A 25,359-nucleotide genomic window follows, 5' to 3' on the forward strand; every position below is an offset into this window, starting at 1 on the left:
TCTGATGTTGGCTCTGGTTTATATCAAAATACAAAATGAAGACTGAACTCCCCAAACCAGTGCTCCTGCTTAATGACTAGCACTGAAAAGATAAAGCATCAGAGAACCTCAGGAGACAGAACAAAATTTGGTTATTACTCCCACTAGGGCCTGGATATCAGTAACAAATAATTAAAAGCACATCTTCTCATCCTAGTACAGTCCTGTTCCTCCATACTATGCTGTGTGTTTTAGCCTTAGTGCTAGTGTTTAAAAATAAATTATTTGATCAATGAGGGGTTGGGGAGAGGGGAACAGAAACAGGGTTTGCTGGAGCAATTGGTTCTGGTGAATACAGTCCAAACAGATTCCAGCATATATGAAATGGAACAATTAAACCTACTGAAAATGTATTAGGTCATGGGGAAAACTGTAAGGGAAAATGATGAGGAGATTACTGAATGCACTGTATACATGGATAGATCAGTTACAATAAAATCATAAGCAAATAAAAATTACTTTAAACCTTAGTTTTTCCAATTTAATATCTTCAAACAAAACTGTAACATCAACAAAAAAACACCAAGTCACTTTTTTTTCCCTAGTCCTGGGGCTTGAACTCAAGATCTGGGAACTGTTCTTAGACACTTTTCTTCAAGGTTAATGTTCTGTCATTTCAGCCACAATACCACTCACAGCCTTTTCTGTGTATGTGGTACAGAGGAACTGAACCCATATCTTTGTGCAGGCTAGGCAAGCACTCTACCACCAGGCTATGCTCTCAGCCCCCAAATCAGTTCTATAGAAAGTGGAGCATGAGAAATGCACAGACTTACAGGAAAATGTTCAATAGCTTTATAGAAATATAATTCACGTATCATAAAAATTTCCATTTGTGAAATTTAGTAATCCACATTTTCATCATCCTTCAAAGATCCTGCAACTAGTAGTAATAAAGTCCTAATTTTCAACCCCAATCTAGTAGACTCTGAAAAACATGTATCTATGAATTTTTATTCGGGCCATTATATGAACATGGAATCATGTAACATGCTATCTTCTGAGTAGCTTCTCTCACTGAGCATGCTTTCAAAATTCACCAACACTGAAGCATGCACCAGGATTAAAGTCGTGCAGATATATACTTTTTTCTTTTTGCCAGTTCTGGGATTTGAACTCAGGGCCTGAGCACTGTCCTTGACTTTCTCAAGTCTAGAGTTCTACCACTTAAGCCACAGCACCACATTCAGCCTTTTCTATGTATATGGTACTAAGGAATCAAACCCTGGTCTTTGTGCATGCTAGGCAAGCATTCTACTACAAGGCCAAACTCCCAGCCACCAATATACTACACTTTTTGTTTACTTATTTCCTCACTGAAAGACATTTGGGCTATATTTTTATCTTTGTAATTGTACCATGAACATTCATGGATAATGTAGACATGCTTTTTGTGTGAAGATGTTTTGAATCTTTCTAGGTATATACTTGAATGTAGAATTGCTGGGTCACATGGTCACTCTATTTTAAACTATTTGTTGGTGGTGGTCATGGGGCTTGAACTCAGAGTCCAGGTGCAGGTCCTGAGCTCTTCTGTTCACCAGTTTTCTGGTGGCTAATTGAAGATAACAGTCTCATAGATTTTCCTGCCCTCTGGCTTTGAACTGTGATCCTCATATCTCAGCCTCCTGAGTAGCTAGAACTACAAATGTGAGCCACCAGTCACCTGGCTATTTTAAAATTTGAGAGGTACTGTAAGATGTTCTTTGCTAGTGGTTGTATCCTTTACATTGATATCATAAGAGTTCCAGTTTCAGGGTTGGGAGTATGACCTAGTGGTATTGCTTGCCTAGCATTCTTGAAGTCCTGGGTTCAATTCCTATTGTACCACACACACAGAAAAAGCTGAAAGTGGCCCTGTGGCTCAAGTGCTTGAGCACTAGCCTTGAGAAAGCCCAAGGATAATGCCCAGGCCTTGAGTTCAAGGCTCAAGACTGGCAAAAAAAAAAAAAAAAAGAGTTCCAGTTTCTTCATATTTTCACCCAATACGTTATTATCTTTTTAACTCTAGCTGACTCTAACTGGTTAAGCTGGGATTTTCTTTCTTTCTTCTCTTTCCTTCCCCGCCCCCCCTTTTTTTTGTGCTGGTTCTGGGGCTTGAACTTATGGTCTGGGCATTATCCTTGAGCTCAAGGCTCACCCTTTTCCACTTAAGCACAGCTCCAATTTCAATTTCTTTAATAGCTAATTGGAGATAAGAGTTTCACACACTTTCCTGCCCAGGCTGGCTTCTAACCATCCATGATCTTCAAGATCTCAATCTCCTGAGTAGCTAGGATCACAAGCATGAGCCACCAGTGCCCAGCCAGAACTTTCTTAATAAATAAATCCAAGATCGAGCATGTGTCTTGTGAGCTTCACAGTGACTTGGACATTGTGGTGAAAGACTTACATGCCTTGCATCCAAGGGCTACCCTATGACAAAGGACATGCTGAAAATATTTTCTCTCCTACTGCCAGTGGTGCCCTACTTGACAATAAAGAGTAGCGCTTCTTAAAATGAAGTCCCAGGGAGTCCCATCATCACTAGGAACCTATTACAAGTGGGAATTCTTAGACTCTAATCGAGATCTATTGAGACAGGAACTCATACAGGCTTCAGCTGTCTATGATTCCAGATGATTCTGAAACCTACTCCAGTTTGGGGGAAGGCAGCGTCCACTATAGATCATCTTTGGTTCTGAACATGAGCTGTATCCATCTTATTAGTGATCTTTAATGTATACCAAATCCCCTAAAATGAGGATATTCATACTATAGAGAAGTATGTTTTTTTTTTTTTTCAAGCAGTGATCTCATTATATAGTCCACAAGGAACTCAAACTTACCTCAATTGGACAAGTGCTGGTATTACAGGTGTGCTCTACCCATGCCCAGCTTTAGAAAAGAATTTTCTGAAGTAGTTAATATTCAGGAGAAACTCCTGACACTCTCTAGTAATGAGGACACTTGATGTATTCACACAGAAAACTCAGCTCAGAAGGAATTTCAAAGCACCATCCAAGGTTAGTAACATGATATACTTCAACTTGCTATTTTTAAATATTCCTATCCATTCAAAATCTCAAGATCATACTCTCATAGTTCTCTTACCTCACTGGAAAGAGGACTGCACAGAGATGACAGAGAATACTGATTGAAAAAGGAGAGTACATGTTCGACAACCTCCATATGTTCAATATTTTGTTTTGTTTTCTTAGTGCTGGAATGGAACCCAGGATATTACACATGCTTAGTAAGACTTTACCATTTTTGAGCTACCCCTCATCATTTCTTTTCTATTTTTACTCTCCCTTTTTAAATTTGTCATCATCATTTGTTTTATTGTTAATGTAAAGGTAATGTACCAAGGAGTTACCATTTCACAAGTCAGGTAATGAGTGTACTTCTTTTTGGAAAATGCCAACCTTTCCTCACTCTCTTCCAGTTTTTCCCTCCTGGCCCTGTCCACAAGTTGTACAGTTCATTTTTTTTTCCTCCCTCCCACCATCCCTTCCCCAACTCTCTTTCTTTCTTTTGTGGGTCATGGGGCTTGAACTGTGGGCCTGGGTGCTATCCTTGAGCTCTTCAGCTACCACCCTACCCCTTGAGCCACAGCCCACTTCCCATTTTCTAGTGATTAATTGGAGATAAGAGCCTCACGTTCTTTAGTACCCAGGCTGAGATCCTCAGATCTCAGCCCCTTGAGTACCTAGGATTAAAGCCATGACCACCACACCCAGCAGCACAGTTCATTTTTGACAGTGTTTACTGAGTACCACTGCTGCATTTGTTCATCCTTCCTCCTGCTATTTCTGTGTCTATTCCCACCCAAAAGGCCAATAAAAGAACAAATAAGACAAAAGGAAAAGAAAGAAAAAGCCTCATTTCCATTTCCTGGGGTTAATTTGATAAATATTATTTTATATGATCAGAGGTTCAGAGGCATTGTGCCCTTATGTTCTTCCCCTAAGAGTATCTTCCTTTGGTCTCACTGTGTGTGTGAATGCCTAGAGTCCTGTATCTCATCATTTTTTAAATTTGGAAGAAAAAAAATGTTCTTTGATAAATGGCTACATGTATTTCATGTTGTACTATTTTCAAATCTCTATTAATATTTCTTAAGAGCTTATAACTTTATTAGGGTAGGTAAGGTTTCTTTATGATTGCATTTTTTTATTAGTTAATTTAGATACTGTGTAGCCTCATTGCTTCTCTGTATCGGCCCCAAAAAGCAAGTGTCCATGGAAACGGGAAATCAGATCTGCTTTGCTGACAGGAGATATGAACATATCAAATGTGCAAACAGTTGTAGAAAAAGAACCACATAGCTAACTGGAAAAACACAATGAAAACCCCAAGCTAAAGCAACATCCCCCATCATCACAGAAGAGTTGTAATTTTGATTCGGTATTTAAATCCCACCCTTCAACAACTAGACTGGGTTTTATAGCATTTCTCTTGTCTGAGACCTTACAGTATCTCTGAGTGAGTTAAAAACCTTCTGATAAGCATCCAGAATATCCTGAGCCGTGGGTCTGTCTGCAGGATTCTGGCTCTTACAAGCCTTATGAATATCAAATAAATGGAACCGAACCATATCACTCCCTTCGACATGACCCAAAAGGAAGCTGGAGACATCTGGAATCTTCCAGATGTCAACCTTCTCATCATAGGAAGGCATACGATCATCATGAAAAGGTGTATCTTCTCCATAGGGCCACAGTTGCTCTGGAGCCACAAAATCCCCATGAAGCTCCCTGTGGCCACACTTCACAAACATCCTAGCACTGTGATTCACCAGGGGCAAGGCATCCAAGTCATTTGCCACAATGCTCAAGTTACTTGTGAGCAGGTACTGGGACAATGTCTTTGGCAAGTCATTAGAATCACACATGACCAGTGCACCCAGAGGGCTGTGGTGCAGGTAGTTAATGATACTAACATAACCCATAGCCAACTGCAGCCTGTGCTGCCATGTATTCATATTTTGGTACTTTGAAAGGTTAAATGTTTCTTCCAGGTTTCTCAAAGAACCTAAGGGGTGATATTCAGTAAGGATACTGTTGTCATCCTCACAATAGCCAATCAGTGTGACAATGTGTTTGCTTTGGAGAGATTTTAGCATCTGCAGCCCATGCAAAAAATCATCTTTCATTTCCAGACTTGTCAGCCGAGAGAGAGCAACCTTGCGTTCCTTCCACTCAGACAGAAAGACCTGAAACGAAGACATAGAAACACAAGCTGAAACTGTCACCTAAAGCACAAGGGGAAACAAATACCTTCTAAGGGACAGGTATGGTATAGAAGACACAGAAGCCAATGAAACACAAATCCACTCTCTGTTATTGCAGACTTGTATTTAGTCTAGATGTAAAGACCCAACTGTGAATAAACAAAAGCATTTAGCACAGTAAGCAACTATGATTTTAGGGCAGAAGGCAGAAGGGAATGCCTGTGGTCTGGATGCTGAGAGCCAACCAGCAGGAGAAGTGTTGAGTGGTTTGATTGATGATCTTAAAGGATGATTCAGAAGTAGCAGTGCAGACATTCAGTATGGGGAAGGCAAACCCAAGAGTTGTGCCTTTAGGCACAAAGTGGCAAACAAATTGTTATTTCAACTTAACTGGCTATTAACCAAGCTACACGAGGAAGCATAAAACATGAAGATCTCAGTCCACACTTTCTTGTGAAAAAGTGTTAAAACCTATTAAAAAAAAAATAATAATAACTAAAAGCAAAAAGGGCTGAGGCATGGTCAGAAATATATAAATCACTTTTTTTTTTTTTTTTTTTTTGCCAGTCCTGGGCTTGAGCTCAGGGCCTGAGCACTGTCCTTGGACTTTCTCAAGGCTAGAGCTCTACCACTTGAGCCTCAGTACCACTTCTGGCTTTTTTCTATGTATGTGGTACCGAGGAATCGAACCCGGGTCTTCGTGCACGCTAGGCAAGCACTTTAACCACTAGGTCAAACTCCCGGCCCCATAAATCACTTTTCTGTTCCTGGATGGCAGGGATAGTGGATTCCATGTGTATGCTTAGAGTCCATGCAAAACTAGGAAAGCAAGCGCTACCACTTTTGCCCTTGTGCTGCAAGATGGGAGGGAGAGATGCAGCCAAATAGGAACTTACATCCACTCTGAAAGGCACTCCACAGAGGACTACGGCCACTTAACAAATCAAAGCAAAGACACATTCCCCAAAAGTGAGAGAACTAGGGACCAAATATCTAATGGACGAATGAAACCTCATATTTTCCCCATGTTGACTAGAAAATCCCCTTCTCACTCTTGGGGAGTCTGCTAAATCATTTTTTTTTCTACTTTCTACTTCTTTTTCTACTTTCCTTTTATTTTCAAATAAACTTTCCTTTGTACGAAAAAAAAAAAAAAAAAGAAAAAAGTGGGGAGGGGGCTGAGGGAATGGCTCAAGTGGTACAGTGCCTGCCCAGCAAATGCAAGACCCTGAATTTAATCCCCAGACAAACAAAATATAAACAATGCCTATCAGTCATTAGTGCTAAAAAGCACATAGTAAACCAAAAATAAGAATATTTGTATGTAAAAAAATTTTAATATGGTCTCTGGTTTTGAAGCTTTATTTCAACTATAAAAGCAGGAGCTAGCCAGGCGCCGGTAGCTCGTGTCTGTAATCCTAGCTACTCAGAAGGCTGAGATCTGAGGATCAAGGTTCAAAGCCAGCCTGGGCACTAAAGACTGTGGGACTCTTATCTCCAATTAATCACCAGAAAACTGAAAGTGGCACTGTGGCTCAAGTGGTAGAGTGATAGCCTAGAGCTGAAGAGCTCAGGAACAGTACCCAGGCTCAGAGTTCAAGCCCCATGACCAAAAAAAAAAAAAAAAAGAAAGAAAGAATGAATTCATAATCCCTTCACTCATAATCATTTTTGTGGTTTTCCACATAAATAAGTAATTCTGAAAATCAAAACAATACACACTTTTCATCTCCCTTTTCCTCCTATTGCCAGATATGGTTCTTAATTACAATTACTATCTACAAAACATTCCACTTAAGGGTTGGACGATAATGTAAGTAAGTACTCTAAAGTTACTATACTAGTTTTCTATACATGCAGCTTTTTTCCCTCCCCCCTCCATGCCCTTCCCCACCACTCTGGAGTATCTTATTAGGGTAATCACGACCTAGAGTGTAGTAATCTCTGGCTCATTTTGTTTTGGTTTGGTTTGGAACCAGGCTTACTACATTGCTCAGGCTACAACCACCACACCTGGCTTATTATAGCCAAATCACTCTCCCAAAAAGATGACACTAACCTCAGAAGGTGAGACCTGAGGATTGAGGTTCAAAGCCTCCCCACAAAGGAGAGTCCTATTCATACTCTGATCTCCAATTATTAAAAAGGCCAGAAGTGGTGCTGTGGCTCAAGTGGTAGAGAACAAGCCTTCGGCAAAAAAGAGCTCAGGGACAGTGCCCAAGCCCAGAATTGGAGCCCCAGCACCAGAAACAACAACAAAAAAGATACAAATCAATAACAGATGCACTTACTTTCTTCACAGCTCCTTCCCCAATGCACTTTAACTGCCTCACTTCTGTCCTCAGCTCCTCACAGGACAGCCAAGGAGAGCAGCCTTTCATCTGTCCCATTCTGAAGTAACCATAAGGACAGGACCTGGGGTCCTCAGTGGATTGTTGAGGGGAAATGAAAAGTTGGTTGAGGCAGAGGTAAAGAAGCACATTCATGAAGGCCATGGCGAGCAGCAGAACAACAATTCGGGATACTGCTTTGTGGGTGAGACCTTTCCTGCTCTCCTGGGGTTTCCTTTCCATATTGTGTCAGCTCCTAGAATATAGTAGAAGACACGGAGTAGTAATTACAGATAGTGTTCATCTTTATTTCCGTGAAGGAGTTTGGATGACACAGAAGGTGGCCTAGAAATGACCGCATCTCTCATGCCTCATACCCTCACAAGTTCAGTTACCTTTGTCATCACTGTTTGGCTCAATGTCAGATGCTCCCATAAGAAATATTTTTTGATTACAAACTAAAGTTTGGATTCATTCAGATTAGATTAGGCTAAAAGGAAGATATTGGTGTTCGACTTACCCACAGCATTTCATATTAAGTAGTTATTCATGTATATTTACTAAAATAGAAGCAGAATGTCTATTTGTTAGCCCAATGAGGCTACAGCATAAAATTAAAAAAAAAAAAAAAAAGATTAGGTAGGGTAGTAAGTAGAAGCCTCTTGACTTCAGGTAAGGAGTTAGAGTGTTCCTGCCTGAGCAGACCAGGAATGCGCTCAATGGTAAAACATGCGCAACTCACTGGTTTCATCCCCAGCACAGCAAACACCAAACCAAACCTTCAGGTTTGTTTTTGTGGCTCTTGGATTGAACTAATGTCACTAATGTCACAGAGCTGCTCCACCCCCATCCTGAATCCTGAGCATTTCTTTTTTTGACAGTCCCAGGCTTGAGCTCAGGGCCTGAGTGATGTCCTTGGGCTTTCTCAAGGCTAGCGCTCTACCACTTGAGCCACAGCACCTCTTCTGGCTTTTCCTATGTATATGGTACCGAGGAAGCAATCCTGGGTCTTTGTGTATGCTATGCAAGCACCCTACCACTAGGCCAAACTCCTGGCCCCTGAACATTTTTAATAAGCAAAGACTACTCAGCAGCAATGAAAGGGAATGGAAAAGACTGAAGCTCAGAGACTATTTGGGACACAGTGGCAACAATCCTGGGCAAGAGAGAACAAATTCCTGATATAGAGTAGCAGTGATAAATCTGAGAAAGATGACTCAGGTGTCACTGGCAGTAGATAACCAAAGATTCTAACACTGGAGCCACTTTACGCTGTGATGGAGAGACACAGACAGGGATAGGCCTGAGGATAAGTCTGGGACAGAGGGTGCTTCTCCTTCAGAGGGAGCAAGTACTTACGAAACAGAATAGAAGCACTCAGTGTAACAGGGGTGGCCAGCTGAGCAACAGCAGTGAGAGGCACAGGAACACTAAGATGTGCATGTTACTTCTAGCAGCGTCTTCTTTCTCCCAGCTAGGTATCTATCCAGATATCTGAGTTGGTCAGTGCTCTGGTTGGTCCCAGGGGCTGGTGTGAAAGCCCTCTGTGCAAAGTACCAAAAAGGAAGTTTGTTTGTTTTTTTTTTTTTTTTAAAAATGCTGTTAAAATGTTGCTTTTACAAATGCAACTCTGTATACAAATAAATAACAGAAGTCTGACTTTTCCCATGGCATGCTAGAACCCAGGTGTCCCTCAAATGCTCATGTTTCAGGGTGATGCTGAAGCCACAGAGCAGTCCTTAGCCAGGCCATCACTACCAAAACCTGTCAGCTAGTGTGGGATCAGAGTCCCAGGATTTCTCAGCAGCCTCAGTTGTCTTTTCTTTTTTCCCTTGGGGTCACAGGGCTTGAACTTGGCCTGGGCGCTGTCCCTGAGCTCTTCAGCTCAAGGCTACCACCCTACCTTTGAGCCAAGCCCCACTTCCCATTTTCTAGAGGTTAATTGGAGATAAGAGTCTGAGGTCCTTTTATGCCAGGGCTGGCCTTGAACCATGATCTCAGATCTCAGCCTCATGAGTATCTAGGATTACAGGCATGAGCCACGGTAGGCAATGCACCCGGCTATTATCCTTTTAATCCAGACCTGATCTTGACTCCTTCTATACAGCACTGCTTGATACGAAGCTCGTTTAAAAAATATATAAAAATAAATCTACTTCTGGGGCCAGAAACCCTAGGTTTGATTCCTTGGTATCACATACATGGAAAAAGTCAAAAATAATACCGTGGCTCAAGTGGTAGAGTACTAGACTTGAGAAAGCTCAAGGACAATGCCTAGGTACTGAGTGAGTTCAAACCTAGGACTGGCAAAATAAAACAAAACAAAACCCCTATTATTTCATTTAAACTTTCCATCCTCCAAAATTTTATAACCCTTTCTTTTCCTTTCCAACATCCAAATCCCACCAGTGTGCAATCTCACAGCAAGGATCTCATAAGACCAACAGGTTAGCTCTACAAGGCATTAGGTTGAACCAAATCACCATTTCCCTTCAACCTAATATTCCCACTGTCAGCTGATGATCTTGGCTCTCATTTCACTGAAACACAGAAGCAATTAAAGAGCATTTCTGCAATTTCCCATACTACTTTTTCTCCTGTTACTACAAAACTAGCCTCTCTCCTGGCTTAGGAAATCACTTCTTTTGCGACACTTCTTTTTGCTCTCTTCTTTTGCGACACTACCAAGAAAGCCATGATTTCCACTTTAACTAAAACATCACATCTTCACCCCACTTTCCCCTTCAACTTTGCCCTATCTCTCTTGTTCCTTTTCAGCAAACTCCATCAGAGTGCCCAAACCCACTCTCTCCATGGTGTTCCTCACATCTCCACCACACTGCCAGCTGACCCAAACTGACATTATCTGAACAAATACCTCACCAGTCAGCCAGAAGTCTGACTTAAAGCACTTCTCTTATTTGCTTTCCAGGAAACCACTTTTTTTTTTTTAAATTAAAAGATTTTAACAACAGTGATTTTTTTTTTTTACATCATATTGCAAAAGTCAAGTTTAACAAACAGCTGGGCATGGTGGCTCAGGCCTGTAATCCTAACTACTCAGGAGGCTGAGATCTGAGGATCAAGGTTCAATGCCAGCCTGTGGTACAAAAGGACCTGAGATTCTTATCTTCAATTAACCTCAGGAAAATGGGAAGCGGGGCTTGGCTCAAGGGTAGGGCTGTAGCCTTGAGCTGAAGAGTGCAGGTATAGCACCCAGGCCAAATTCAAGCCCCATGACCCACCAAAAGAAAAAAAAGTTTAACAAACAAGTATTTAAAAATGGAATCTCCATATGCAATCACTGGCACATAATTTAAGAACAAAATTAAAATTAAGCTGAGAATTTGTATGCCATATATACATATTGATCTATATATCAATCTGTCTATAGAATATATATCCCATCATAAATTTTTACGTCTATGTAGATGTATTTATATCTCCAAGATCATGTCAATGATCTTGAGTACAAGAGTATTGAGTCATTGCTCTTGTACTGTTCGGATCTAATATTGACATATCAAGGAGATCATATGCCTTTTGTTCCTTTGATCTTGGCTTATCTCACTCAACATGATTTGCTTTAGTTTCATCCACTTCCCAGCAAATGCCATTATTTTATCTTGTCTGGTGGCTATATAGAATCCCATTGTATATATGTACCACATTTTTGTATCCATTTATCTGTAATGGGGTTGAGGAAACCACTCTTTAATGGCTCCTTCTCATCTCTCTATGTGCTAGGTCTTCTGAGCTTAGACCTTAGACCTCCCCACTAACTCTGAATGAGCTCACCAGATTCTGTGCTTTCCATCCCTGCCTGCTGATGGGTCCCAGAAATATAAGTTCAATCCTAGCCTTTGCTAGAACTTGCTTTCTTCACTTTTGGATGTCTAATGGACAACTCTAAAATATTTCACTCAACAACAAAAGTCTATTTCAGAATATATAAAGGACATGAAGAGGCATTTCCCTAAACATCCATATAGCCACAGACAGCAAAAAAAAAATTCCATTTTATTTGCCAACAAGGCAAGTAAAACCAGGTGCTGGTAGCTGTAATCCAAACTACGCAAGAGACTGAGATCCAGATGAACATTGTTCTCAGTCAGCCTGAACAGAAAAGTCCTCAAGATTCCATCTCCAGGGATTGGAGGTGTGGCTCAGTTGGTAGAGCTCTAGCTAATGAATGAAAGCAGCAGGTACCAAATTCAAGTCCTAATCTCAGACTAAAAAAGGAAAGAACATTCCATCTCCAAAATAATCATCAAAACATCCAGATGGGGGCATGGCTCATGGAGTAGAGTACTAGCTGAACAAGCAAGCCAAGCAAGCACAGGCCTTAAATTCAGTTGCAATACCGGGGGTGCAGGGAGGGAAATCATGAGATATTACTTCTCTTGGTAGATCACTTCATATCTACCTATGATGGTGATTATAATAAAAATAAATCAGATAAGGAATGCTTATGAAGATTAGAGAAATTATAATACTTATACAATTCTAAGGAGGGTATAAAATGCAGCTACTATAAAAATTTACCTGTTATTTCTATGCAAAACACAGGTAATCTGCTACACAATAATTCAGCTGCTCAAAATATGCCCAAGAGAACTGAAAACACATTGACACACACATTTATACACATATGGTCAAGGCAGCATTATTTAGAATACCCAAATAGTGAAAATAATCCAAATATACATCAACTCATAAGCTATATCTTAATATAAGCTATATCATTAAGTGGAAAATTATCCAATTATAAAAAGAACAAAGCACCAATTCATGTTACATCAGGGATAACTTAAAATATATATAATGAAACACATAATGATTGAAATTAAGTTATTAAATGGAAACGGGCCAATTTTGTTTTAAGGATCAAGGAAATGGCTATTTTCTGGAATTAGAATGTCTGTATATATATGTCCCTATATTATGTTACCATAATTTAGTGTATATAGTTACAGATCCCTTTAGAAATTTAATATTTATTAATAACTGAAATTATTCACTTTTGATTTGTAGTTTCACATGGTATATTTTAGCAGCTTAAGGTTCTTTAGGATTATGTTGCATCAGTGGTTCAGATAACCCTACAGCAGAGACATAGGAAAATGGGTCATTCCGGGACCATGTAAGCAGATGACCATGTCACCTTGTCTTAAATGTATTTCCCATGCAGCATAGAGGAGATAAGAAAGAGCTGTACGTAAATCCTGAAATAGGCTTTCATTAAATTTGACTTTTGAAAAATGAGACTCAGGGACAGTACTAAACCAAAAAATCTCTGATTTAACTTGTCATGTTTTCCTCAATGTTTATTTTGTTGTATTGGGATGTTTTTATAAAGGAAAATAATGTTGTGACCATTTGGTAGTTCTACAGATTTATTAGTATTTTTCTACCCAGTCCTTCATTTCACAAGTTTCTGAAGTATGAATTAAATTACTGATTTTTTAATGAGTTTCAAGTGTTAACTGCTTTAAATTTATATGAACAGAATATTGTGAACTGCAGAGAAAAAAATGTGTTTTCTGGGCCGGGAGTTTGGCCTAGTGGTTAAAGTGCTTGCCTAGCATGCATGAAGACCCGGGTTCAATTCCTTGGGTACCACATACATACAAAAAAGGCGGAAGTGGTGCTGAGGCTCAAGTGGTAGAGCTCTAGCCTTGACAAAGTCCAAGGACAGTGCTCAGGCCCTGAGCTCAAGCCCAGGATTGGCAAAAAAAAAAAAAAAGAAAAAAGAAAAAGTCAGAAGTGGTATTGTGGCTCAGATGGTAGAGCTCTAGCCTTGAGAAAGCAGGACAGTGCTGAGGCCCTGGGTTCAAGCTCCAGGACTAGAAAAAAAAACAAACAAACAAACATGTGTTTTCACAGGATTTGTATTGTAAACTTAAGTAAACCTACTTTGTTATCTCTTTGTGATCTGTTGGTGACAAATATATGTTAATATATATATATATATATATATATATATATATATATATATATATATATATATACTGAGTTAAAGAAGCCAGGAAGTGGCGATGTAGCTCAAGTGGTAGAGTACTAGCCTTGAGCTGAAGAGCTCAGGGACTGCACCGAGGCCTAGCATTCAAGACCTATAACTGACCAAAGAATTCACTGTATAAGTCTATTTATATAAAATGCCCAGAATAAGCAAATCCATATAATCAGAAAACAGATAAGGGGCTGCTATAACTTATGGGATCAGGAAGATAAACAATGGCTACTTATTAAAATGTAATTTCTTTTTTTTGTTTGTTTATTTTTTTGTAATTAATAAAAGGGTTACATGATATTTGCCAGATAGAATGAAAATGTAATTTCTTATTCAATAAAGAGAATAATGATGGTTGTACAATCTTGGAAATATAATTTAAAATTGCTGATTTAAATACTTTAAAATTGTAATTTCATGGCATATGATTTTTTAATATTCTTTTTTATTGTAATTAATAGAAGGGTTACATTATATTTGCCAGATATAATTTTTTTTTTTTTTTTTTTTTTTGCCAGTCCTGGGCTTGAGCTCAGGGCCTGAGCACTGTCCTTAGGTTTCTCAAGGCTAGCGCTCTACCAAGCAAACCACAGCACTGCTTCTGGTTTTTCTATGTATGTGGTAATAAGGTATGGAACCCAGGCATGCTAGGCAATCACTCCACCACTAGGCCAAACTCCCAGAACCTGGCATATGATTTATACCTTAATTTAATTACTTTTGCCAGTCCTGGGGCTTAAACTCAGGCCTGGGCACCATCCTCAAGTTTTCTCAAGGCTAGCAGTCTATCACTTGAGCCACAGCACCACTTCCAGCTTTTTCTGTGTATGTGATACAGAGGAATTGAACCCAGGGCTTTTGTGCATGCTAGGCAAGCGCTCTACCACTAGGGCACACTTCCAGCCTTTATATCTCAGTTTTAAAAGACAAAAATATCTCCTAAACTCAAAAATCTTTTCCATAAAACTCTATTCTTTTGTCCCCAGTTTTGAACTCTTATGTAAGTTCAAAAATAAAGGCACTTTCCTTTCAGTTCCCAGGCTGTGGGCTGAGGGTCAGCACAACACTGCCACCTCAAACCGGAAATATTAAAAATAACTGACTCTTGCTGGGTGCCAGTAGCTCATGACAGTAATACTATCTCAGGAGGCTGAGATCTGAGGATCAAGGTTCAAAGCCAGACTGGATAGGAAAGTTCATGAGAATCTTATCTGCAATTAACCATCCAAAAATAGAAGTGCAGCTGGGCTTAAGTGGTAAGAGTGCTATTCGTGAGTGCAAAAGCTGAGGGACAGCTCCCAGACACTGAGTTCAAGTCTTAATACTGACAGAAAAATAAAGTTAAAAAAAAAAAAGAGTTGCGCCAGGAGTTTGGCCTAGTGGTTAAAGTGCTTGCCTAGCATGCATGAAGACCCGGGTTCGATTCCTTGGTACCACATATATAGAAAAAAAAAAGCCGGAAGTGGTGCTGAGGCTCAAGTGGTAGAGCTCTAGCCTTGAGAAAGTCCAAGGACAGTGCTCAGGCCCTGAGCTCAAGCCCAGGACTGGCAAAAAAAAAAAAAAAAAAAAAAAAAAGAGTTGCTCAGGAAAACAACTCTGCAATTGCTTTAGCTTTACTGGACAGCCTTCCTTGCCTGAGTAAGGCCACCTTCTCACTTCCTAGCAGTGTCTGTCAGTGTTCAGGATGATCAAGTTCCTTCCTTTCTCATAAAGACTCCAGGCCCACATCTCCATTGAGTGTTACTCTCTCACATCTTCTTCAAAGATTTCAGCTGAAACTGTGTAACTTTCATAACTCAGGCTTCAGCCTCCAAAGCTTCTTTCACATACACCAGATTCTTCAAAAGTACTCTTAAAGAGATAGATAAAAGAAATCTTGTCCATCTATATTTAGAATAGTTAAAGTAATCAAGTAAACCTAGCAACTCAGGAGGCTGAAATCTGAGAACAATGGTTCAAAATCAGCTTGGGCAGGAAAGTCTATGAGACTCTTACCTCCATTTAACTACCATAAAGCCAGAAGTAAAGCTGTAGTTAAAGTGACAGAATGCCAACCTCGAGTGAAAAAACTTAGGGAGAGCACCCAGGCCCTGAATTCAAACTCGAGTCCTTGCACATATAAAAATTAAAGTAACCAAGTTCAAGTGGTAGAGCACTGTCAGCTGTGAGCAAATATGGAAAGGAAGGAAGGAAGGCAAAGGAAAAGGGAAAGGGAAAGGGAAAGAGAAAGGGTGACTGTCTCTATGCAATGGGTTAGTGGCCTTCTAAAATGCATTTGACTTACAATTCTCTACTGCAGCCCACATCTTTCTTCTAAGGTGCTTTCTCAGTAGACTGTTCCAAGATCTGGGAAGTCTACAGCTACTCAGTATTTCCCTTCTTCCCTAGCATGGCCCTTCTCCAGGGCTCCTTCTCTATGATTCATAGATATCCTTCCTACTCACTCATTCAAGTAAAAATCCTGGATAACTCAATTCCTCCCTCCCTTGACTTTGAAAGCACTACATGCAACCAGTTCTGTCACCCAAATCTCTCCTATCTGTTCACAACATCCCACCCTGCTGCCTCTGTTCTGGCAAGAGCCATCAGCAGTACTCACCTGAGCTTCTTGACTGTTTTCTGTTGTATAGTCTCTCCCTTCTTTTCCAATCCATTCTCCACACAGCAGATCTTTTTTCTTTAATGGAATGTTTCAAGAGATAAAAAATAAAATAATGATCATCTATTTGGCTTTGTTCCTTATTCTGTGAATTGTCTTTTGTTTTGTTTTTTTGCCAGTCTTGGAAATTGAACTCAGGCCCTAAGCACTGTTCTTGGGCTTTCCCAAGGCTTGTGCTCTACCACTTGATCCACAACACCACTTCTGGCTTTTTCTATGTATATGGTACTGAGGGATGGAACCCAGGTCTTTGTGCATGCCAGGCAAGCATTCTACCACTAGGGCAAACTTCTGGCCTTCTGTGAGGTTTTATGGATGATGTTTTGGTTTAGGCACTAGGGACCCAATCCAGGGTCTATATTTTCAAACATTTCCCTTTATCCCATCCTAACTCCAGTGTTTTCTTTGCTGTTCAAATGCATCCTTTTGGGAATACCAAGATCCATACTTACACATCCTTCTTCCTCTAAACTGACTTTGAGAGGTCTGCCCAACTATCCCCTCATACCTGGCACAGAGCAGGTACTCGATAAGAATGCACTAACCTCTAATCCTAGCTACTCAGGAAGTGGAAATTTGAGGATCACAGTTCAAAGTCACCAAAAAGCCAGGAATAAGGGTATAGCTCAAGTGGTAGAGCACTAGCCTTGAGCAAAGAAGCTCAGGGACAGTGCCCTGGACTTGAGTTCAAGCCTCAGGAATGGCACTAAAAAACAAAAACTAAACACACTATCTGATCATGTGTAATTTACCCCCTCCTGATCTCAGCCAGTTTTTCCTCTGGTGTTCTCACACTCAATGAATCTGTTCATCTGTGCTCTCTGTCTCTGTCTCTGTCTCTCTCTTTCTCTGTCTGTCTGTCTGTCTGTCTGTCTGTCTCTCTCTCTCACACACACACACACACACACACACACACACACACACACACACACACACCCTCTTAATATAGTCTAGCATTTTTAATTTTGTGGGTCACGGGGGTTGAATTTAGCCTGGGCGCTGTCCCTGAGCTCTTCAGCTCAAGGCTACTGACCTACCCACAGCCCCACTTCCCATTTTATAGAGGTTAATTGGAGATATGAATCTCAGGTCTCTTTGGGCCAGGGCTGGCTTTGAACTTGGTCCTCAGATCTCAGCCTCCTGAGCAGCTAGGATTAGGCGTGAGCCACAGTGCCTGGCTGTAATCTAGCACTTTTAGTAATGGCAAATTCTCGTATGTGAACATATGCTGAGGTAGCAGGATTCTGTTTACTAATTTATTTAGTAGCTGCAAAAGGCACAGAGCAAGTACTGGTTACGAATATATTAACTAGCCAGGTGCAGTGGCGCATGCCTGTAATACTTGCTACTGAGGAGGCTGAGATCTGAGGATCTCGGTTCAGAGCCAGCTGGGGCACTAAAGTCCATGAGACTCTTATCTCCAATTAACCACCAGAAAACTGGAAGTGGTGCTGTGGCTCAAGGGGTAGGGTGGTCGTCTTGAGCTGAAGAGCTCAGGGACATCGCTGTGGCCCAGGGTTCAAGCCCTACAAGCACCACCACCACCAACAACAAGAACAACAAAGAATGCACTAACTGCCAGGCTCCAGTGGCTCACACCTGTAATCCTAGCTACTCAGGAGGCTAAGATCTGAGGATCACAGTTCAAAGTCAGCCTGGGCACTAAAAAGTCCGTGGGACTCTTACCTAGAATTAACCACCAGAAAACCAGAAGTGGCAGTAGCACTGTAGCTCAAGGGGTGGGATGGTAGCCTGGAGCTGAAGAGCTTAGGAACAATGCCCAGGCCCAGAGTTCAAGTCCCATGAACAAAATAAATAAATAAATAAACATTTACATATAAACTAAGAAATATGGCCTTTGAGAAATTTATAGCAAATGCAAAAGGTTTATTGCTTTGATTGTGGCACTTTCCTATCATACATTCAAGAATTTGTGTTCATTTTAAGAGAACTTGGTAAGTTCTTTCGGAAATTATTTTTCCTAGTCTTTCATAACTAAATTTAACGGTAGTTACCTTTATTGAAGGAGTATACTTTTCAAACAATAAGTGAAAATTAAATTAAAAATCAAATGAAAGCACAGCAATGACAGCATTTCATTTTCTTTCTTTCTTTCTTTCTTTCTTTCTTTCTTTCTTTCTTTCTTTCTTTCTTTTTTGCCAGTCCTGAGTTTGAGCTCAGGGCCTGAGCACTGTCCTTGGACTTTCTCAAGGCTAGAGCTCTACCACTTGAGCCTCAGCACCATTTCTAGCTTTTTTCTATGTATGTGGTACTGAGGAATTGAACCCAGGTCTTCGTGCATGCTAGGCAAGCACTCTACTACTAGGCCAAACTCCCAGCCCCTGCATTTCATTTTCTAATGAACATATTTTATATAATATTTTATACTCAACATTGTTTGATACCCAAATGTTGCATTCACATGACCAGAAACATGATATATATTGTCCCTGTTCATCTCTTCTTTTTAATGCTTGTCATCCACGATCCTTTTTCTCAGACTAACTTCATCATCATCCTTTCAATTCACAAAATACTCCATACCCGACACTTTTCCTTTGCCCACTGTGCTGCTAGGGGTGGATTCCGGTTTTATAGAGCTTACACAATTTTGAAAGAGGAGAGGTGCTCTTAAAAGAGCACACATCTGCCTGGCCCAGTGGCTCAGCCTGGCTACTCAGAAGGCTGAGATGTAAGGATCAAGGTTCAAAGCCAGACCGGGCACAAAAGGACCTGAGACTCTTACCTCTAACCTCTAGAAAATGGGAAGTGGGGCTTGGCTCAAGGGTAGGGTGGTAGCCTTGAGCTGAAGAGCTCAGGGACAGTGCCCAGGCCAAGTTCAAGCCACATGACCCACAAAAAAAAAAAAAAAAAGAGCACACATTCATGAACATTAAATTGCTGGATGCTTTACCAGGGTTTTACAAGAGAATTGTACTAGAGAAGAGTTTACAGACTTCATTATAAATCTGTATCTACTTGTCTCTAAATCCACATAACCTGTGGTCCTCCTTTTTTCATTTGCAGTCATAGCTTGGGTATGTACGCTCCAAAGGGCAAAGGAAGTGAAGGTCATTAGATAGGTTCTCTTCAGGGATAATGGGACCCTTGCCCCTTCTTGTGTTCTCTTTGCTTCCAGAAACCATGAGGTAAAGCAACTTCCTCTACCACTTACTTCCACGACAGGTCCAAAGTTACAAGGCCAACTAACCACTGGAATGAAATCTTCAAGACTGTGATCCAAAGTAGATCTTTTCTCATTTATCCCAGGTATTCATTACAGTAAAAACTACCCAATACACAATCAAAAAATACCAACATCAAGGTAGCTTTTAGTGGTTCATGTCTATGATCCTAGCTATTCTGGAGGCTGAGATCTGAGAATGTGGTTGGAAGATAGCCTGGCAGACAAATCTATGCAAGACAGTTACAATTAACCGGTCTAAAAACAAACAAACAAACAAAAACAACACAAAAGTCGAAGTATGGCCAAAGTGTAAGAGTGCCAGTTACAAACAAAAAGAGTGAGGCCATGAGTTCAAACTCCTAATAATGATAATCTTAATGTTTAAAAGCTACTAACATCAATTACGAAAATATGCACAACACTATAAATATATTCAAATCTACGTTGAGTCCTCATAAGCAATGTTAATAACAGTTCTTGTTTGCTCTCATTTCAAGAGCCTTGTAATTATCCCAAAGACCTCATTCGCTCCCAACAAAAACACTCACCCCAAAATTCAACTGGTTTTTAGTGTCAACTTCTAATCAGTTTTTCAAACGGATGAACTGTTGTTATTCCAGTTCCCAGATAAAAGATCTGACTCCACGGGGAAGTGGTTTAGTCGAACGGAAACGAAGAGTGTATGGGCCACAGGGCCAGCATTCCTCTTCTAGAATCTGCAATGTTCTGGTCACAGAAAACAGAACCCACAGAAGAGCGCTGTGCAGCCCAGCAGAGGCGCAGGGAGCGCAAGAGGAGCGGCTGCTGGGGGTGGAGCTCCAACCTGGGCCTGGGCTGCGGGGACCGGGCCTGGCCAGGTGCAGAGCCTAAGGACACCGGGTACAATCGGCTCCCCGCTTGCGCGGAGGCCCACACCAGCCGCCTCGCGACACCCCGCGATGCCACCCGAGGCCGGACCGGCGCCGCCCAGCCAGCCGCTCCGCCCTACCTGGAAGCCTGGACTTGCCTGGCTAGAGCGCCTGAGGTCGGCGGCGCGCGCGTGGCTCACTGCGCCTGCGTGACCGGAAGCGGCCCAGGACCGGGTGCACGAGCTCCCTCTGGCGGCGTCCTCTGTATTACAGATGGTGACAGGCATGATACGGGGTTGCTTCTTGCCAATCAGTGCTGACAAGATCCTTGCAATTACTACTAGGCCTGCTCTACTTTCAGAGTCACTACATTTTGCTTAACTGGCTATTTGCTCTGGCAAACCTGAACTGCGGTCCACGTGTTTAAATTTACTGCATCTTTGGGGTGACAGGTGTGCACACACCATCCCACACGGCTTTTCTGTGGGTTGAGGCTGGGCGTATCATCCTGATGAATTTTTCAGTCAAGCTGGTCTCAATCTGCGGTCATCTGCATTTCATCCGCCAGAACATCTGGAATTGTAAGTGTAAAGCACTGTGATGCGTGTGTGTGTGTGTGTGTGTGTGTGTGAGAGAGAGAGAGAGAGAGAGAGAGAGAGAGAGAGAGAGAGAGAGAGAGAGAGAGAGAGAGAGGGAGAGGGAGAGGGAGAGGGAGAGAGAGAGAGAGAGAGAGAGAGAGAGAGAGAGAGAGAGAGAGAGAGAGAGAGAGAGAGAGAGAGAGAGAGAGAGAGAGAGAGAGAGAGAGAGAGAGGGAGAGAGACTCAAGCAGCACTGGAGCTTGAACTCAGGACCACATCCCTTACTTTTCTTCACTCAAAACCGGCACACTACCCCTTGAGCCACGCCTCTACTTCGGTTGTTGATGTTACTGGTCATGGGGCTTGAATACAGGGCCTGGGTGTAGTCCCTGAGCTGTTTTCTACTCAAGACTAGCACTCTACCACTGTGAGCCACAGTACCACTTCCACTTCTCTGGTGGTTTATTGGACTTTCCTGCCCAGTCTGGCTTTGAACCTTCATCGTCAGATCTTGTGAGCCACCATCACTGGCCTGGCTTTTTGTTTGATTTTGCCAGTGCTGGGGCTTGAACTCTGGGCCTGAGTGCTGTCCCTCCCTCTGCTTCTTTTGCTCAAGGCTAACACTCTACCACTTGAGCCATAGTGGCACTTCTGTCTTTTTCTGAGTAGTTTATTGGTGATAAGGATCTCACAGCCTTTCCTGCTCTGGCTGACTTTCAACTGTGATCCTCAGATCTCAGCCTCCTCAGTAGCAAGGATTACACCTGTGAGCTACCCATGAGCCACCCATGAGCCTGGCTGGGGCTATCCTTTTGATGTTCATTTGTAAAAGAGTCTCATGGATTTTTCTTGGCTTCAAACCACAATAATCAGATCTCAGCCTTCTGAATAACTAGAACTGTAGGCATGAGCCACCGGTGACTGGCTTGACCTATTCTTATTTATTTTTTGCCAGTCCTGGCTTGAACTCAGGGCCTGAGCACTGTTCTTGGGCTTTTCGCAAAGTGGTAGAGCTCTACCACTTAAGCCACAGCACCACTTCTGGCTTTTTCTATGTATGTGGTAACTGGGGAATTGAACCCAGGTCTTTATGCATGTTAGGCAAGCATTCTACCACTAGGCCAAACTCCCAGCCCTGGCTTGACCTATTGTTTTATTCTGGTGCTGGTTACTGGACGAGGGAACTGTTGGTACTCCACTCGTAGTAAAGCAAAGGATGATCTTCAGACTGGACACATAAACAAATTATTTGAAATGCATAGTATCAATTCAGCCCAGAGCAGGCCTTCCACCATAGATGCGGCTGAACTTTGAGAATCACAGCCTAAAGAAAACTATGGGGCTTCACCAAGAGAACACTATTTTCTAAGTTTAACACATTCAAGAGCCAGCAACAGATGAGAACTTGAGCAAGACCAAAGAAAAGAATAGAATTTGGAAAAGGTTAGGAAGTGATATGAAGGCTGGAAGGCTTCAAGATGAATGGAACTAAAACCAATCATGTTTAGTAATGTAAGCCAAGCTCAGAGTGAAAATGGCACCTTATTCTAAAATATGACTGGACATAATAACCTAGCCATTCCCACACAGACTACAGGAGACTACCCTTAAGGAAGAAACACAAGTTGTAACTTTTCTGAACATTTAAAATATTATTTATTGAAATGAACTCCAGGAAAAGGCTACATGGGGCTTTTGGTTGGTGGTGGTGATGCTGTTTTCTTTTCTTCTGGGGATGGAGGATAAAAGAGAGTATAGAAACAGAGGGAAGAAGAGTGAACAAATGTAATCATGCAGTCAGATGAAGTGGCTCACACCTGACATCCTAACTATCCAAGAGACTGAGATCTGAGGATCATGGTTCAAAGGCAGCTTGGGCCCTAAAAAGTCAGTGAGACTCCTATCTCCAGTTAACCACCAGAAAACCAGAAGTGGCATTGTGGCTCAAGGAGTAGGGTGGTAGTCTTGAGCTGAATTGCTCCAGGACTGTGCCCAGGACCAGGCCCAGAGTTCAAGTCCCATGGCAGGAAAAAAAATGCAATCATGCTATTCAGTATACACTAGACAGAATGAAAAGTGGAAAATTACCTATGCAATTTGTGGGAAGGGATGAGAGGGGCAAGTTGGGGGAAAGGAAAAGAAAGGGTGAAATTAAAATTGTGAAGAACATACTACCATTAACGATGTACTTAAAGTGTTAAAATAGTAAGTTTTCTCATGTATATTCACAAATAAGAACAATGCTGGGCCGGCGCAGTGGCTCACACCTGTAATCCTAGCTACTCAGGAGACTGAGATCTGAGAAACAAGGTTCAAAGCCAACCCCAGCACAAACCTGAGACCTGAGATTCATCTCCAATTAACCTCCAGAAAACAGGAAATAGGGTGTGGCTCAAGAGGTAGGGCGGTAGCCTTGAGTTGAAGAACTCAGGGCCATTGCCAGGGCCAAGTTCAAGCCTCATGATGCACAAAAATAAATAAATAAACAATAATGCTGGGGGTCAGGAGTGTGGACTAGTGGTAGAGTGCTTGCCTAGTGTGCATGACACCCTGGGTTCAATTCCTCAATACCATATACACAGAAAAAGCTGAGAGTGGAGCTGTGGCTCAAGGGGCAGAGCACTTCTCTTGAGCAAAAGTGACCAAGGACAGTGCTAGGCCATGAGTTCAAGCTTCAGGACTGGCCAATAAATAAATAATAATACTGGAAGGGAGCTGGATGGAACTTGGACAAATCATGTTAAGTGAAGTAAGTGAAGCTCAAAAAACCAGTCCATGTTCTCTCTGATATGTGGAAATTAGATCTAAAATACACTGGAATATGGTAAATTATACAGGATTCTAGATATTCACACAGTGAGACCACCAGAGGATACTGTTAGGAGAGAAACACAAAGGCACAATGTCCAAGTGACTCTAATTTATATTAAATAGTACACATATTGAAACAAACTCCAAGGAATGGCAAGAGTCCTCTTTTTCATTCTTTAAAATTTTAGTTTTTATTTTTTGATGCTTCTGTCTTCTTTACCTTACGTATGATGTATTTGAGTATATACCTTCAGAAAGGATCAGGTTCAGAGGAGGGTACAGAACTGGAGGGAAAAAGTGCAGCAGTGGAACTCGGTGGACACTGATGAACTATACCATTTGTGGGCAGAAACAAGAGGGAGGAACTGGAAGAGAGGGAACAGAAACCACAGTACAAGAAGAAAGGAAAGGGCTGGGAGTTTGGCCTAGTGGTTAAAGTGCTTGCCTAGCATGCACGAGGACCCAGGTTCGATTCCTTGGTACCACATATATAGAAAAAAGCCAGAAGTGGTGCTAAGGCTCAAGTGGAAGAGCTCTAACCTTGAGAAAGTCCAAGGGCAGTGCTCAGGCCCTGAGCTCAAGCCCAGGACTGGCAAAAAAAAAAAAAAAAAAAAAAAAAGAAGAAAGGAAATCATTACCTGACTCATGTAATTGTAATCCCTCTGTACATCATCTATATAACAATAAATTACTAATAAAAATAATGCTGTAAACCTATATGTATTGACATGAAAGGATATTCATATTGCACAGATACTATAGGGACGCAATCACTTTTTTGTTGTTGTTGTTAGTTATGGGGCTTCAGCTCTAGGCCTGGGTACTGTCCCTGAGATCTTCACCTCAAAACTACTGCTCTACCATTTTCAGCCACAGCACCACTTTCAGTTTTCTGGTGATTAGTTGGTGATTAAAGAGTCTCACAGATTTTTGTACCCATGCTGGCTTTGAACTGGAATCCTCAGATCTCAGCCTCCTGAGTAGATAGGAATACAGGTGTGAGCCACCGGCATACAGGTACAATCATATTTTAAATACATACTTAAATGTTTTATTAGTGCTGGAATTGACTGGAATCTCATGCATGCCAGGAAATTGCTCTATTGCTGAGCTACATCCCATACCTGTTTATTATTCACCCAGCTATCCAACTATTCATTTATTTGTGTTAATCCTGGAGCTTGAATTCAGCATCTTGGTGCTGTTGCTGAGCATTTTTTTTATAAATAATTTTTATAGTGATTAATAGAAAGGCTACATTATATTCACCATCTGGTGCATAACTTCACAAACATTGATACCCTTTCTCATGACATGACCCCCATTTCCCTCCCACCCTCCCCCTGCTTATCTAGATTCCCCCCCTCCCTTTGCAATTTCTTTTTTTCCATATAATTTTTATTGTAATTGATAGAAGGGTTACATTATATTTGCCAGATAAAAGGTGCATTAATTCACATACATTGATACTCTTTCTCATGACATGGTCCCCATTTCCCTCCCCCCCCACCCCTCATCTTGTTTTCCCCCTTCCCTATCCTTTTTCAAATAACCAAATACAAATATATCCAATATATCAGATAACAAAGTGAGATACTGTAACAATATGAGATAACCAAGGGACAGCAAAAGAGATGAGAGATAACATAGTATATTAAGGACAACAATCACTTATTATA

General features: G+C 41.4%; 1 protein-coding gene across 3 annotated transcripts; it reads right to left on the reverse strand.

The window, feature by feature from the left end:
* Window positions 1-494: 494 nt before the first annotated feature.
* On the reverse strand, window positions 495-20,465 carry Pomk (protein O-mannose kinase). Of its 3 annotated transcripts, none has more exons than XM_090353837.1 (5): window positions 20,432-20,465; window positions 16,197-16,274; window positions 8,944-9,128; window positions 7,546-7,840; window positions 495-5,236 (listed from the first exon to the last, which is right to left on the reverse strand). In XM_090353837.1, exons 4-5 carry the CDS (start codon window positions 7,825-7,827, stop codon window positions 4,466-4,468), a joined length of 1,053 nt encoding a protein of 350 aa, XP_090209963.1. In that variant the 5' UTR covers window positions 7,828-7,840; window positions 8,944-9,128; window positions 16,197-16,274; window positions 20,432-20,465; the 3' UTR covers window positions 495-4,465. The 3 variants fall into 3 exon arrangements, with proteins under 3 accessions (XP_090209963.1, XP_090209962.1, XP_090209964.1); XM_090353836.1 differs by lacking the exon at window positions 20,432-20,465 and adding an exon at window positions 19,992-20,415; XM_090353838.1 differs by lacking the exons at window positions 8,944-9,128; window positions 20,432-20,465 and adding an exon at window positions 19,992-20,416.
* Between the last annotated feature and the right edge of the window lie 4,894 nt (window positions 20,466-25,359).

This window comes from Megascapheus bottae, chromosome 20 (assembly GCF_031878675.1).
Source record: "Megascapheus bottae isolate mThoBot1 chromosome 20, mThoBot2.hap1, whole genome shotgun sequence".
NCBI lineage: Eukaryota > Metazoa > Chordata > Mammalia > Rodentia > Geomyidae > Megascapheus > Megascapheus bottae.

What these genes read in the sequence shown, in the direction of transcription:
- Pomk (XM_090353837.1), bottom strand. Translation starts at nt 7,827, where the DNA reads ATGGAAAGGAAACCCCAGGAGAGCAGGAAAGGTCTCACCCACAAAGCA. An exon ending in GGGAAGGAGCTGTGAAGAAA is followed by an intron (nt 5,237 to 7,545) that starts GTAAGTGCATCT and finishes TCTTCGTTTCAG; the next exon opens with GTCTTTCTGTCTGAGTGGAA.